General features: G+C 43.8%; 1 protein-coding gene across 1 annotated transcript; it reads right to left on the bottom strand.

Annotated features, from left to right (window-relative positions):
- Positions 1–13,768: 13,768 nt before the first annotated feature.
- On the bottom strand, positions 13,769–14,257 carry LOC145806828 (uncharacterized). Its single transcript, XM_082904657.1, has one exon. It carries the CDS (start codon positions 14,255–14,257, stop codon positions 13,769–13,771), a length of 489 nt encoding a protein of 162 aa, XP_082760783.1.
- Positions 14,258–15,170: the final 913 nt, after the last annotated feature.

Consider the following 15,170-nt stretch of genomic DNA (forward strand, 5'->3'; position numbering starts at 1 on the left):
ACCAGTGCCCCTTCACCGTGCTCTCCATAATAGAAGGTGGCCTCCGCTTTCCGGTTAACTACCTACTGTGCGAGTTCTTGCGGCGCACCGGGCTAGCACCAACCCAAGTCTGAACCAACACCTACCGCATAATTAACGGGATCCACGAGCTAAACAACCGGCTAAGAACCAACTTAGGAATGACCGAGATACTTCGCCAGTATACTGTCACGACCCAAACCCGGCCCTATGGGTTTAGTACCGTAACCGGCCAGTAATCCGAGATTACCGAAGGCCTGCAGAACAGTAATACAGTAAAACAGAGTACAGGGCCTGGCGGAAGCCAATACAGTAAATAAATAGTGTCCATTGAGCTGTGACAGTCTGTATGCAAAAAGGCTTTTCACACATTTATACATAAACAGTACAGAACAGTATACACAATATTCACATCCATTCAACTAGGGACTCAACCCTACAGAACAGTACAGAAAACATTCCGTCTGTACAAAACAGTACGGTCTATACAAAACAGTAAAACAGTACAGAAGGGGGAAAAACAGACAAAACACCCCCAAGCCATAGCATGGCAACTCGGAACCTCACAGTGAGGCACAAAGGCTGGCTTGACAAAACTGGAGTAACCCTGACGCCTCTAGCTGCGGTCTGGTGCCTGTACACTTACATATATATATGAGCAGTGAGCTAAAGCCCAGTGAATAACTTAAAGCGTAAAGGGGTTTAGAATGAATGTCCTTACAGTAATGAAAACAGTTCATTTCAATCAGTAATTCAGTTGCTCAGTACAGTAAACAGTCATATGTGGTACATCCATTAGCATAACAGTAACAGTAGGTCTTAAAAGACCGAACAGTAATGATGGCCATCAGTCAGTAAACAGTAGTGGTTCCACAAGGGAACCGACAGAGATCTCTGTGACAGTAACAGTAACAGTAAACCGTAGATACTAAGGATGCCACAGTACAGTTCAGAAATAAAGGACATACATTCATTCAGTAAATAATACCAGTTCAGTAAACAGTTCAGTTCAGTATTCAGAAGATAATCAGTTGAACATATCTTTACACAATTGTTACTCACAGAGTTCTGGGCTACAGTATGCTAGAGCGTGTCTCCCCAGTTGCCAACCCTACACAGTTCACAGGTTGAACACACACTAAGCTACACAGTTGGGAAATCTTATAACTTAATCCCTAATTTGCCTTGGTGTGTTCTACAATGATATCCTCATCTAAATGTCTTAAACTAGGCCTAAGAATGCCTAGGATGGAATGAGGGTGCAAAAATACACTTAGAAAACATTTTGCAAACTTTGCTGAAAATAGGGGCTTCGCTCGAGCGAGACCTTCTACGCTCGAGCGTAAGTCCAAAATCAAAGGCTTCGCTCGAGCGAGGAATCCTTCGCTCGAGCGGTCTGCAAAACAGTAAAAGTACTGGATGCTGAAATTTTACGCGCGATTGTCGCTCGATGGTCGCTCGAGCGGAGCCCTGGACAAAGGTGCTCGCTCGAGCGGGGAATCCTTCGCTCGAGCGAGGAAGCCAAATCTGGAATTTCCAGATTTGCCTCCCAAGCTCAAACCAAGCATTCAACCACTCCAAACTCGACCTCTTGGGCTCAAATTCTGGAAAACACCACTAAATTCAATGTATAACAAGATTCAAAGCTCAATTCATGAATTCAAGCCCCAAAGGTGAGTCAATTAAAACCATATTCAAACCCATTTTCAAGAACAACATTCAAACATGTCATGCATGAGTTTTAAACCAAATTAAAGCTCCAAAGCTTGATCAAATGAGCTCATTTCTTTTCAAATCAGATGGAAACATGGTCTATAACAACAATATGAGCATGCATGCACTAATGTCTATGTAATCAACCTCAAATTGCAACAATACCAACATGCATGCAAGAAATGATCTTCAATCCATCATTTATGGACCAAATCATGACTTAGCTCTACAAATTAACATGAATCATGCAAGAACTAGCTCAAACACATCAATAAAGGTTGAGTTCTCTTACCTAGAGCCTCAATTACTAGTGTAGGACCACAAAGCAACAATCAACCTTCAATTCTCTAAGTTGTTTAAGCCAAATCCCAAGAACTACACAAACTCTCACTCTCTCTCTCTCTAAGTCGGCAAAGCAAGGAGAAAGGCTGATGAAATGTTTTGATTCAATGTGTGCAAGGCTCTAGCATCACTAGGTAGTGTGCCACTAAGGGTGGCAATATGGTAAATAAACCGAACTCTTTAATTAGCTTATTTAATCTAATTTAATCATACCTAATCAATTTTCAGATAAATATACCATAAAATCACATTAATTATGAGGGTCACGGAACATCAATCGGTTTCTAATTCGGCCGCCGATAAGGCCTTCAATTAGCAGTTTAAACATATAAACATGAACAGATAATCAGACAATCAAACAGATAGAATGCAATTAACCATCATATACTCAGTTAATTCAGATTCCAATTTCAATCAGTTAGTTCAGTACTTTACTCAGTTCAATTATCAGTCAGTTATCAGTCATTATCCGTTTCGTTTAACAGTAATCGGTGATTATCGGTAATCAATCAGTCCCTAATCAGTAAACAGTATGAGGATTGTTACAGTCTCCCCTCCTTATAAAGAGTTTAGTCCTCTAAACTCGAGTTACCTTCATTCTGGAAGAAAACAGGATTCAGTGGAAACAGTTCAGGATATCTTTTAGCCATGTCATCTTCCCTTTCCCAAGTGGCGTACACGCCACCATGGTTCTGCCAGTCAACTTTCACTAACGGGATCTCTTTGTTCCTCAGTTTCTTGATCCGTCGGTTTACAATCTGTATAGGCCGTTCCTCGTAAGTGTAGTCATCACTCAACACTACGTGGGTAGGCTCTATTACATGGAAGGGATCCCGGAGATAGTCTCTCAACATAGAAATGTGGAAGACGTTATGCATGTGTTCCATTTCAGGAGGAAGCGCAACTTGATACGCCACCGGATTGATTTTCTCAATAATCTCATAAGGTCCGACGTATCTCGGTGCTAACTTGCCTTTGACTCCAAAACGAGTCTGGCCTTTCATTGGTGTCACTTTCACAAAAACGTGATCACCCACTTCATACTCTCTGTCCCGTCTTCTGACATCTGCATAACTTTTCTGTCTACTCTGTGCAGTTTTCAGTCTTTGCTGTATCAGTTTCACTTTCTCAGTTGTTTCATACACAATCTCGGGCCCAAGCAAAGGCCCATCTCCAACTTCTGCCCAGCAAATTGGAGACCTACATTTCCTGCCATACAATGCCTCGAAAGGCGTCATACCTATACTCGAATGGTAACTGTTGTTGTAGGCGAATTCAGCTAAGGGCAAATGGCTTTCCCAGTCTCCCTGAAAATCAAGGACACACATTCTCAGTAGATCCTCCAGAGTTTGGATGGTCCTTTCAGATTGGCCATCTGTCTGAGGATGATAGGCACTACTCAGCCTCAATTCAGTACCCAATGCAGTCTGTAGGCTTTGCCAAAACCTCGATGTAAACTTCGAATCCCTGTCAGAAACAATAGACACAGGCACTCCATGCAGTCTAACAATTTCATCAATATAGATAACAGCCAATTTGTCCGCATTATAAATCGTCTTGACAGGTAAGAAGTGAGCAGATTTGGTTAGTCTATCAACAATAACCCAAATTGAATCCATACCTTTTCTGGAGCGAGGTAACCCAACGATAAAATCCATCGTGATATGCTCCCATTTCCACTCTGGTATGGGTAGAGGTTGCAATAATCCGGCAGGTCGCTGATGTTCAGCTTTGACCTGTTGGCAATGAAGACATTTGGACACAAAATCAGCAATCTTTTTCTTCATTCCCGGCCACCAGAAATTCTGTTTCAAATCTTGATACATTTTCGTATTCCCCGGATGGATAGACAATCTTGAGTTGTGGCCCTCTTGCAGAACTCTTCTTTTCAGTTCAGTATCATTTGGTACACACAGTCTTTCATGAAATTTCAGTACATTGTTCTCGAATTTGAATCCCGGTCTCGGTTTAGATTCTCTTTCTTCGATGATCTTCTTCAAGAAGTCATCCAGTTGCTGTTTCTCTTTAATCTCTTCAATCAGCGCCGGTTGAGCAGAAATAGCAGCTAAGGTTCCACCTTGTTCTCTCAAAACAATTTCAACTTCAGATTTTTCAAGGTCACAAAGCAACTCTTTCTGTCCTGTAAGCAAACAGGCTAAGTTTCCAATCGATTTCCGGCTCAATGCATCGGCAACGGTATTGGCTTTTCCCGGGTGGTACAATATCTGTAGGTCATAGTCTTTAATCAGTTCCAGCCATCTCCGCTGTCTCATGTTCAGTTCTTTCTGTGTGAAGAAATACTTTAAGCTCTTGTGGTCGGTGTACACTTCACATGTCACCCCATACAGATAGTGACGCCAGATTTTCAGTGCAAATACTACTGCAGCAAGTTCCAGATCATGGGTTGGGTAGTTCTTTTCATGTGGTCTCAGTTGTCGGGAAGCATAAGCTATAACCTTCCCATTCTGCATTAAAACACACCCCAGACCCTTATGAGAAGCATCACTAAATACAGTATAACCATCCGTACCTGAAGGTAGGGTAAGAACTGGTGCAGTCACTAATCGAGTTTTCAACTCCTGGAAGGCAGATTCCCTTTGGTCAGTCCAGTCAAATGATGTCCCCTTCTGAGTTAACTGAGTCAATGGTAGAGCAATTTTGGAGAAATCTTTGACAAATCTTCTGTAATATCCAGCCAGTCCCAAAAAGCTTCGGACTTCAGTCACATTTGTTGGTCTAGGCCAGTTCACCACAGCTTCAATTTTCTGCGGATCAACAGAAATTCCATCTTTGCTAACAACATGCCCCAAAAACATAACATGGTCAAGCCAAAATTCACATTTAGACAGTTTAGCATACAGTTTCTGTTCTCTTAAGGTTTGTAGGGCAAGTCTCAGATGATGTTCATGCTGTTCTATGCTTTTGGAGTAAATCAATATGTCATCGATAAATACAACAATAAAGTCATCAAGGTACGGTTTAAAAATTCTGTTCATGAGGTCCATAAAAGCAGCTGGTGCGTTCGTGACTCCAAAAGGCATAACTAGAAATTCATAATGTCCATACCTTGTTCTAAAAGCAGTTTTATCAATGTCTTCCGGTTTAACCTTCAGTTGATGATACCCCGATCTGAGATCAATCTTAGAAAACACTTGTGCACCCTGTAACTGGTCAAATAAATCATCAATGCGTGGCAAAGGGTATTTGTTCTTTACAGTTACCTTATTCAGTTCACGGTAGTCGATGCACAGTCTCAGTGAGCCATCTTTCTTCTTGACAAACAAAACAGGAGCACCCCATGGTGAAGTGCTAGGTCTGATAAACTTTTTGTCTAACAGTTCTTGCAGTTGCACTTTCAGTTCTTTCAGTTCAGTTGGAGCCATTCGGTAGGGAGCTTTAGAAACTGGTTGTGTTCCGGGAATCACATCAACGGTAAATTCAATCTCCCTATCAGTCAAATCTCCTGGAAGATTATCTGGAAAAACATCTGGAAATTCCCTGACTATAGGAATACAATTCACATCAGTTTTAACACTATCATCAGTAGACACAGTCAGTACAGAACACAGATATCCTTTACACCCCTTTCTAATTAATTTAACAGCTTTCACTGACGAAATCAAATACGGAGGAGGTACTACTCCACTCCCATTAAACACAAATTCAGGCAAACCAGGTGGACGGAAAACAACTTGCTTGGTCACACAGTCAATAGTGGCATGATATTTTTGTAACCAATCCATCCCCAATATTACGTCAAAATGATCAATGTTCAATGGCAGTAAATCAATAAACAGATGCATATCCCCAACAATGATTTCACATGCGGGGTACATATAAGCACATGTCATGGATCCCCCTACGGGTGATGATACGGCTAGCAGATAGTTCATAGGTTCTAAGGGTCTATTCAATTTCCGTGAGAAAGCATGCGATACATAAGAATGCGTAGACCCCGAATCAATTAATACATATGCATTTTGTGCACAAATAGAGAGAATACCTGACACAACGGTCTCGGTATTCTGCACATCTCCCGGTACTAGTGCGAACACTCGGCCTTGCCTCACAGGCTCTTTACCGGTAGCTTTAGGGTTAGGCTTTGATGGAGCATTTGATGCTGCTGCGCTTGGTGCAGCTTTACCACTGGCTTGTGGAGCAGAGGGGCAGTCTTTAACCATGTGGCCCACCTTGCCACACCTGTAACAGGCTCCAGATATTCTGTAACAGACCCCCTTGTGCTTCTTGCCACACTCAAGATAGGGTGGTATGAAACCACTCCCTTGGCTGGGGCTAGTTGTCGACCTCGTATTCTGTTTCTTGTTGGCTGGGTTGTGCTTGCCTTTCTTGAATTTGAAACCCTGCCTTTTTCCAGGCCATTCAGTTGTTGGTGTTTCAGATTGTTTCACTGCTGCAATGTTCGACTCGGCCATCAATGCCCGGTCGAGAACACCCACAAAAGTCGGTAATTTCAAAACATTTATCCGGTCAAGTATTGCCACATTAAGCCCACCTTCAAATTTCCTGGCCTTCTTATATTCAGTATCCACCATATGCGGTGCATATCTAGCAAGCTCAGTAAATTTCGTCTCATATTCCGCAACAGTCATTGTGCCCTGCTTCAGCTGTTCAAATTCAGTCACTTTTCTATCCCTAACACACTGAGGGAAGTACTTTTCAAAGAAGGACTCCTTGAACTGAGCCCAAGTCATAACAGTGTTTGTTTCACGGATTAACATCCACCACCTTCTAGCCTCTTCTTGTAGGGTGAAGGTAGCTAACAATACTTTGTTTGCTTCTGAGCACGGAAACACTTCGAATAATTTTTCTGTTTCCAGAACCCAAGCTTCAGCTTTTAACGGTTCAAGGCCTCCCTGGAAGGATGGCGGTTTCATCTTGCTGAATTTATGGGTGAGAGCAATAATATCCCCATCATCCACATTCGCATTAGGTTCCGGCTGTACCGGAGGAGGAGGAGGTGGGGGCAGTTGGTTCTGTTGTTGTTCAAGTCTAGCAGTTATCAGTTCTATCATTCTTTCCATTCTTTCCATTCTTGCCTCGGTAGACGAGGATTCGGGTTCATTTGCATTGTCCATTTCACTATAAGCAGTTATAACAGTTTTAAACATAAGCAGTCATTTGCTTACCAGTTTAACACATTAGCAGATATTCAGTCATAACGTAATCACACACTTAACATGCTCATGAGATGCCCTAATCACTTTCTAGGACACCCTATAGCTCATTTGGACACGTGTGTGCGGTATAACTCGTGGTTAAGTATCGCTCTGATACCACTCTGTCACGACCCAAACCCGGCCCTATGGGTTTAGTACCGTAACCGGCCAGTAATCCGAGATTACCGAAGGCCTGCAGAACAGTAATACAGTAAAACAGAGTACAGGGCCTGGCGGAAGCCAATACAGTAAATAAATAGTGTCCATTGAGCTGTGACAGTCTGTATGCAAAAAGGCTTTTCACACATTTATACATAAACAGTACAGAACAGTATACACAATATTCACATCCATTCAACTAGGGACTCAACCCTACAGAACAGTACAGAAAACATTCCGTCTGTACAAAACAGTACGGTCTATACAAAACAGTAAAACAGTACAGAAGGGGGAAAAACAGACAAAACACCCCCAAGCCATAGCATGGCAACTCGGAACCTCACAGTGAGGCACAAAGGCTGGCTTGACAAAACTGGAGTAACCCTGACGCCTCTAGCTGCGGTCTGGTGCCTGTACACTTACATATATATATGAGCAGTGAGCTAAAGCCCAGTGAATAACTTAAAGCGTAAAGGGGTTTAGAATGAATGTCCTTACAGTAATGAAAACAGTTCATTTCAATCAGTAATTCAGTTGCTCAGTACAGTAAACAGTCATATGTGGTACATCCATTAGCATAACAGTAACAGTAGGTCTTAAAAGACCGAACAGTAATGATGGCCATCAGTCAGTAAACAGTAGTGGTTCCACAAGGGAACCGACAGAGATCTCTGTGACAGTAACAGTAACAGTAAACCGTAGATACTAAGGATGCCACAGTACAGTTCAGAAATAAAGGACATACATTCATTCAGTAAATAATACCAGTTCAGTAAACAGTTCAGTTCAGTATTCAGAAGATAATCAGTTGAACATATCTTTACACAATTGTTACTCACAGAGTTCTGGGCTACAGTATGCTAGAGCGTGTCTCCCCAGTTGCCAACCCTACACAGTTCACAGGTTGAACACACACTAAGCTACACAGTTGGGAAATCTTATAACTTAATCCCTAATTTGCCTTGGTGTGTTCTACAATGATATCCTCATCTAAATGTCTTAAACTAGGCCTAAGAATGCCTAGGATGGAATGAGGGTGCAAAAATACACTTAGAAAACATTTTGCAAACTTTGCTGAAAATAGGGGCTTCGCTCGAGCGAGACCTTCTACGCTCGAGCGTAAGTCCAAAATCAAAGGCTTCGCTCGAGCGAGGAATCCTTCGCTCGAGCGGTCTGCAAAACAGTAAAAGTACTGGATGCTGAAATTTTACGCGCGATTGTCGCTCGATGGTCGCTCGAGCGGAGCCCTGGACAAAGGTGCTCGCTCGAGCGGGGAATCCTTCGCTCGAGCGAGGAAGCCAAATCTGGAATTTCCAGATTTGCCTCCCAAGCTCAAACCAAGCATTCAACCACTCCAAACTCGACCTCTTGGGCTCAAATTCTGGAAAACACCACTAAATTCAATGTATAACAAGATTCAAAGCTCAATTCATGAATTCAAGCCCCAAAGGTGAGTCAATTAAAACCATATTCAAACCCATTTTCAAGAACAACATTCAAACATGTCATGCATGAGTTTTAAACCAAATTAAAGCTCCAAAGCTTGATCAAATGAGCTCATTTCTTTTCAAATCAGATGGAAACATGGTCTATAACAACAATATGAGCATGCATGCACTAATGTCTATGTAATCAACCTCAAATTGCAACAATACCAACATGCATGCAAGAAATGATCTTCAATCCATCATTTATGGACCAAATCATGACTTAGCTCTACAAATTAACATGAATCATGCAAGAACTAGCTCAAACACATCAATAAAGGTTGAGTTCTCTTACCTAGAGCCTCAATTACTAGTGTAGGACCACAAAGCAACAATCAACCTTCAATTCTCTAAGTTGTTTAAGCCAAATCCCAAGAACTACACAAACTCTCACTCTCTCTCTCTCTAAGTCGGCAAAGCAAGGAGAAAGGCTGATGAAATGTTTTGATTCAATGTGTGCAAGGCTCTAGCATCACTAGGTAGTGTGCCACTAAGGGTGGCAATATGGTAAATAAACCGAACTCTTTAATTAGCTTATTTAATCTAATTTAATCATACCTAATCAATTTTCAGATAAATATACCATAAAATCACATTAATTATGAGGGTCACGGAACATCAATCGGTTTCTAATTCGGCCGCCGATAAGGCCTTCAATTAGCAGTTTAAACATATAAACATGAACAGATAATCAGACAATCAAACAGATAGAATGCAATTAACCATCATATACTCAGTTAATTCAGATTCCAATTTCAATCAGTTAGTTCAGTACTTTACTCAGTTCAATTATCAGTCAGTTATCAGTCATTATCCGTTTCGTTTAACAGTAATCGGTGATTATCGGTAATCAATCAGTCCCTAATCAGTAAACAGTATGAGGGTTGTTACATATACCCTCGGGCATACAGGCGATGGTCTTGCCTATTACTTAAAGATCAGACCGGACAAAGAGAAAATAGTGACCGGTACCCCAGACAAGGACTTACATGACGACGACTTTTTCTGGGTGTCCAGTAATTACGAAACAGCCGACGTGCCGGGCTGGTTTATCAGTAAGAATTTTGGCAAAACATGTAAGCAGCGCTAACTGCTCAGTTAGATTACTTTCCTTAACCATTTTGTACTAATGTGCTTTGTTCCTTTCCTCTTTGTAACGATCGAAGCTTTGCAAGCCAACTACCATTATCCCAACGAAGCAACCATCAGAACCGTGCTTCGCTACCGCAACCGGAATTGCCACAAACTCCTCAGTTACGTGCCAACCTACAGATACTCAATTCCATGCCGGAGTAAGGTTACAGACTTCCTCCGTGCACTATCTCCCCCTCCCGATCCCACATTGTCAGACGTGTCACTCATCTGGTTGACCGAGGTAGAAGAGATGGCCAAAAGAAGCTACATCAAGAACCTCCCAACTGCTACCTCCACCGAGCTACAGATCATCCCATCCCGCGCAGCCGCTACCGGTCAATCGAATGGGACCGTAGTTGTACTGGCATCTCCTGCCGCTGGGCAGGCAAGCAAAGAGAGCCGCCGAGCTAGGAAAAGGCCACCTATCGACCCCTCTGTCGAGCTAGTTGCGGAGTTGAACACCGAGCAACTAGCGGTGACAACTGACCCAACACCGCCATGGAAGCCACAGCTTAGGCACCGGGGTAAGGAGATCCCGGCGACTGTCTCGGTCAAAGGTGATAAGGAGCATCTACTCGCCTTTGACCTAACCAAAGCCTTGCTGTTACCGAGCGACGTGGTCGGCAGCGACCACGTACCGGACACCCGGCTGGTGAAGTCCTCGGTCAAGTCCATGACCTGAGTAAGAGCTTTGCGTACTTTGTTCAAATTTTTCTAAGTGTTTGCTTGATTTCCTTTCTCTAATAAAGTTTTCTTCTTGCAGGCCATCCAGAAACAACACTTGGTGATGGAGAGGATCCACCAACTCTGGCAGAAGGCAACCGACACTGCCAGCCAGGTTGAACACCTTCAAGCCGAGCTCGGACGATCCAAGGCTTCGCTGGAGATAGCAAATTCTGACAACTCCAGGTTGCTCGGCCAGCTTGGTGTCGCCGAGCAAGAAAGGAACGCCATCCAGACCGAGCTGGAGGCGTTGAAGCAGTTAAGGAAGGAGGAGCTGGAAGACGCCAATAACGCCAGTTTCAAGGAGGCCGAGGAGAACTACACAAAGCAAGTCTATACCACCCAAGACATCTTCTTCAGGGCGGGCTGGAAGGCTGCTTGTGAACAGCTCAACCAAGGATCTGGGACCGACGTGTTTGCCTCTCCCCCAGCTGCCTTCCTGCTGACGTACCTTGTGCCATATGCCAATGACATCTTCAGCGCGTTGCAAGCTGAGGCCGAGGAAGAAGAAGCGGAAAACGCCGAGGAAAATACTGAGGGTGACAACCGCCTAAAGCAGGCCGGCCAGAAGCAGACCAGTGTCCAGGAGACCACAACCACGGTCGACCTGGAGGCGACCGCGACCGGGGATGAATTCACAGACCTGTCCCCCTTAGTTTAGTTTTCTTTTTTTTTCTTTGTCATTTGAAAATGTAACCGGGCTAGTGCCCCATCTTTTGTAATGCTTTTCCTCATCAATGAAAAGTTTTATTTTCGTCAAGTGTTTGCACTGTGTTTATGCTAAACAACTTCAGCCGGGCAAACGACCTCGGCTAAACAAATCATCAACTCGCCCTTGACCAAATTATCAACTTATTTAACCGGAGTAAAATATCTCGGTTTCAATCACAAAGTTGAGTAAAACATCAACTTATTCAATCGTAGTAAAACATCTCAGTTAGAATCTAAAACTTGAGTAAATCATCAACTCAATCAACCAGACTAAATCATCTCGGTTGGAATCTAAAAGTTGAGTAAATCATTAACTCAATCAACCGGAGTAAATCATCTCTGTTGGAATCTAAAAGTTGAGTAAATCATCTACTCAACCAACCGGAGTAAAACATCTCGGTTGAAACCTAGAAGTTGGGTAAATCATCAACTCATTCGACCGGAGTAAATCATCTCGGTTAGAATCTAAAAGTTGAGTAAATCATCAACTCAACCAACCAGAGTAAAACATCTCGGTTGAAACCTAGAAGTTGAGTAAATCATCAACTCATTCAATTGGAGTAAATCATCTCGGTTAGAATCTAAAAGTTGAGTAAATCATCAACTCAACCAACCGGAGTGAAGCATCTCGGTTGAAACCTAGAAGTTGAGTAAATCATCAACTCAATCAACCGGATTAAATCATCTCGGTTGGAATCTAAAAATTAAGTAAATCATCTACTCAACCAACCAGAGTAAAACATCTCGGTTGAAACCTAAAAGTTGAGTAAATCATCAACTCAATCAACCGGAGTAAATCATCTCGGTTGGAATCTAAAAGTTGAGTAAATCATCTACTCAACCAACCGGAGTAAAACATCTCGGTTGAAACCTAGAAGTTGAGTAAATCATCAACTCATTCGACCGGAGTAAATCATCTCGGTTATAATCACAAAATAAGCATCGAAAACAACATAATGCTTCAACAAAGGTAAGTCACTTTTATTATATTGACAAAAAGAGTATTACATTTTGAAATGTAAGGCAAATAAGTCTTTGCTCAAAAGAATAACATAAAAACTACGAAAACTAAAAATAGTACAGTTTGAGGTTGGCTGCATTCCATGGCCAGGGTATGCCTTTGCCGTCCAAATCTTCCAAGTGATATGTCCCCTTGCTCGCCAGACCGGTTATCTTGTAGGGTCATTCCCAGTTTACCTCTAGCTTGCCTTTGCCTGGCACCAGGGTGTTGCCCATAACCTTTCTTAAAACCCAGTCGCCAACTTTAAACGATCTGAGGTGTACGGTTTTGTTGTACTTCCTGGACAATTCTTGTTGGTATGCAGCCACGTGAATCAAAGCTTTTTCACGGCGCTCTTCAGCAAGGTCCAATTCCAGGGCAACTGTTTCAGAATTTAACTCGGGCTCAAAATTTTCACTGTGGATGGTAGGCATGCCAATTTCCAATGGGATGACCGCCTCCATGCTGTACGCCAGGGCAAAAGGAGTTTCCCCGGTAGATCGCCTCGGGGTCGTCTGGTATGCCCAAAGGACACTTAATAGTTCCTCGGCCCATTTTTCTTTGGCTTTCTCAGGTCTTTTCTTCAACCCAGCAAGAATGGTCTTATTTGATGCTTCGGCTTAGCCGTTAGACTGCGGGTAAGCCGGGGTGGAGTTGTAGAATTCAATCTTCAATTCTTCACAAAACCCTCTGAATAAGCGGCCGTCAAATTGGATGCCATTATCAGAGATCAGAATCTTAGGGACGCCAAACCGCGTTACCACATTCTGCCAGACAAACCGCTTGATGTCCTTCTCCTTGATAGTTGCTAGGGGCTCAGCTTCAACCCACTTGGTGAAGTAATCCGTAACGACAATGAAGAACTTTCAGTTGCTCGGTGCTGTTGGGAGTGGTCCCACTATGTCTAGTCCTCACATCGCAAAAGGCCAGGGGCTTGTGAGGGGAAGGAGTTCTCTTGCCGGTTGGTGAATTTGGTGGGTGAACTTCTGGCACTTCTCACATTTGCGAACATATTTCTGAGCGCCCGCTTGTATACACGGCCACCAATATCCCTGCGAGATAGCGCGGTAGGCCAAAGATTTGCCCCATACGTGACTGCCGCATATGCCTTCGTGAATTTCGTAGAGAAAAGCTTCCACACAGTTTGGGTGTACACACTTGAGATAAGGACCGGTGAAAGACTTTTTGTATAAAGCGCCAGATGGAGAGAGCCAAAACCTCTCTGACTTCACCCGGACTTTATGCGCTTCTTTTTTATCGGCCGGAACTGTCCGCTCTTTCAGGAAGAGGATAATAGGGTCCATCTAAGAAGGGCCAAGCTCGGTGCAGAGTACTTCTGTCTGCTCCGGTTCCTTTATACTAGGCCTTGGAAGAAACTCAATCAGGAGAGGATTGTGAGAGGTTCGGTCGACCATGGAAGCCAGACCAGTCAGCTCATCCGCGCGGTCGTTGTCTTCCCGTCCAATTTGTTGGACCCTGATCGCTTGGATTCGCTTGATATGGTCCCTTACCAGAGCTTGGTACTTTGGCATTCTATCATCCTTAGCTTTGTAAACCCCAGATACTTGGTTGAAAACTAGTTGGGAATCGCTGTAGACCATCAACTCGGATGCGCGCACCTGGACTGCGCTTTTAAGTCCGGCTAGTAGCGCCTCGTACTCGGCCTCGTTGTTTGATGTAGGGAATCCGAGGATGATAAAATGCTCAATGGTCAGACCATCTGGCGAGACCAAGACTATGCCTAGCCTGGCACCATGACGATTCGAGGCCCCATCTACATAAAGTTTCCACATTTCGCCAACAAAAAGCTTCTAACATTCTGAGGGGTCCTGGGAGGCTTGAAGGTTGATGGGGTCACGGTCGGTCGGCTGTTCAACTTCAGGTTCAATGTTGATCGGTTCCACTTCCTCCCCCATCGGCGACGCAGCACTGGACCCAACGGGTTGGTCTGTTATGCCCAAGTCCGTCGTCGTATCGCTGGGCTGCGATGACATGTCGGCTGGAGGTTCTATGGTGGGGCGCGCAAGTTTCGCGTCGCCAACACCGCCATGCTGTACAATTTTGGTGGAATCTTCGTTGGCCTCCTCGGTAACTGTGGTGAGATCCATCGGACATACTTGGTGAATCCTGGGCGAGAACTCGGCAACAAAATCTGCCAATGCTTGAGCTTTTATAGCCGTTTGGGGTTGAAACTTAACGTCGAATTGTCCCAACTCGACTGCCCACTTTAGAATTCGACCGGAGAAGTCCGCCCGTTCGAACAAGGCTTTGAGGGGAAACTCGGTCAAAATGATAATTGTGTGCGCGTGAAAATAGTGTGCCAATTTCCTGGAGGCCATCATCAATGCTAAGGCAAGTTTTTCCAGCGGCAAGTATCTCGACTCTGTCGGTAGTAAGGTTTTGCTCACGTAGAAGATAGGTAAATGCTGGATACCTGCTGACCAGACAAGCACTGCACTAATTGCATGCTGGGACATAGCCAAATAAAGGTAGAGTTCTTCGCCGGGCTTGGGCAATACCAATAGTGGTGCAGAAGACAAATACTCTTTGAGTTCGGCCAGAGCCTGGCCATACTCCTCGTCCCACGAAAACTTGGATTTCAAGGCTTAAAAGAAAGGGAGGCAGCGATCTGATGACGGGCTTATGAATCGGTTAAGCGCGGCGGCTATCCCGGCCAGATGCTGCACGTCCTTAGCTGAGTTGGGC

Source organism: Camellia sinensis, chromosome 14, assembly GCF_055761805.1.
Source record: "Camellia sinensis isolate YWXY chromosome 14, ASM5576180v1, whole genome shotgun sequence".
Lineage (NCBI taxonomy): Eukaryota > Viridiplantae > Streptophyta > Magnoliopsida > Ericales > Theaceae > Camellia > Camellia sinensis.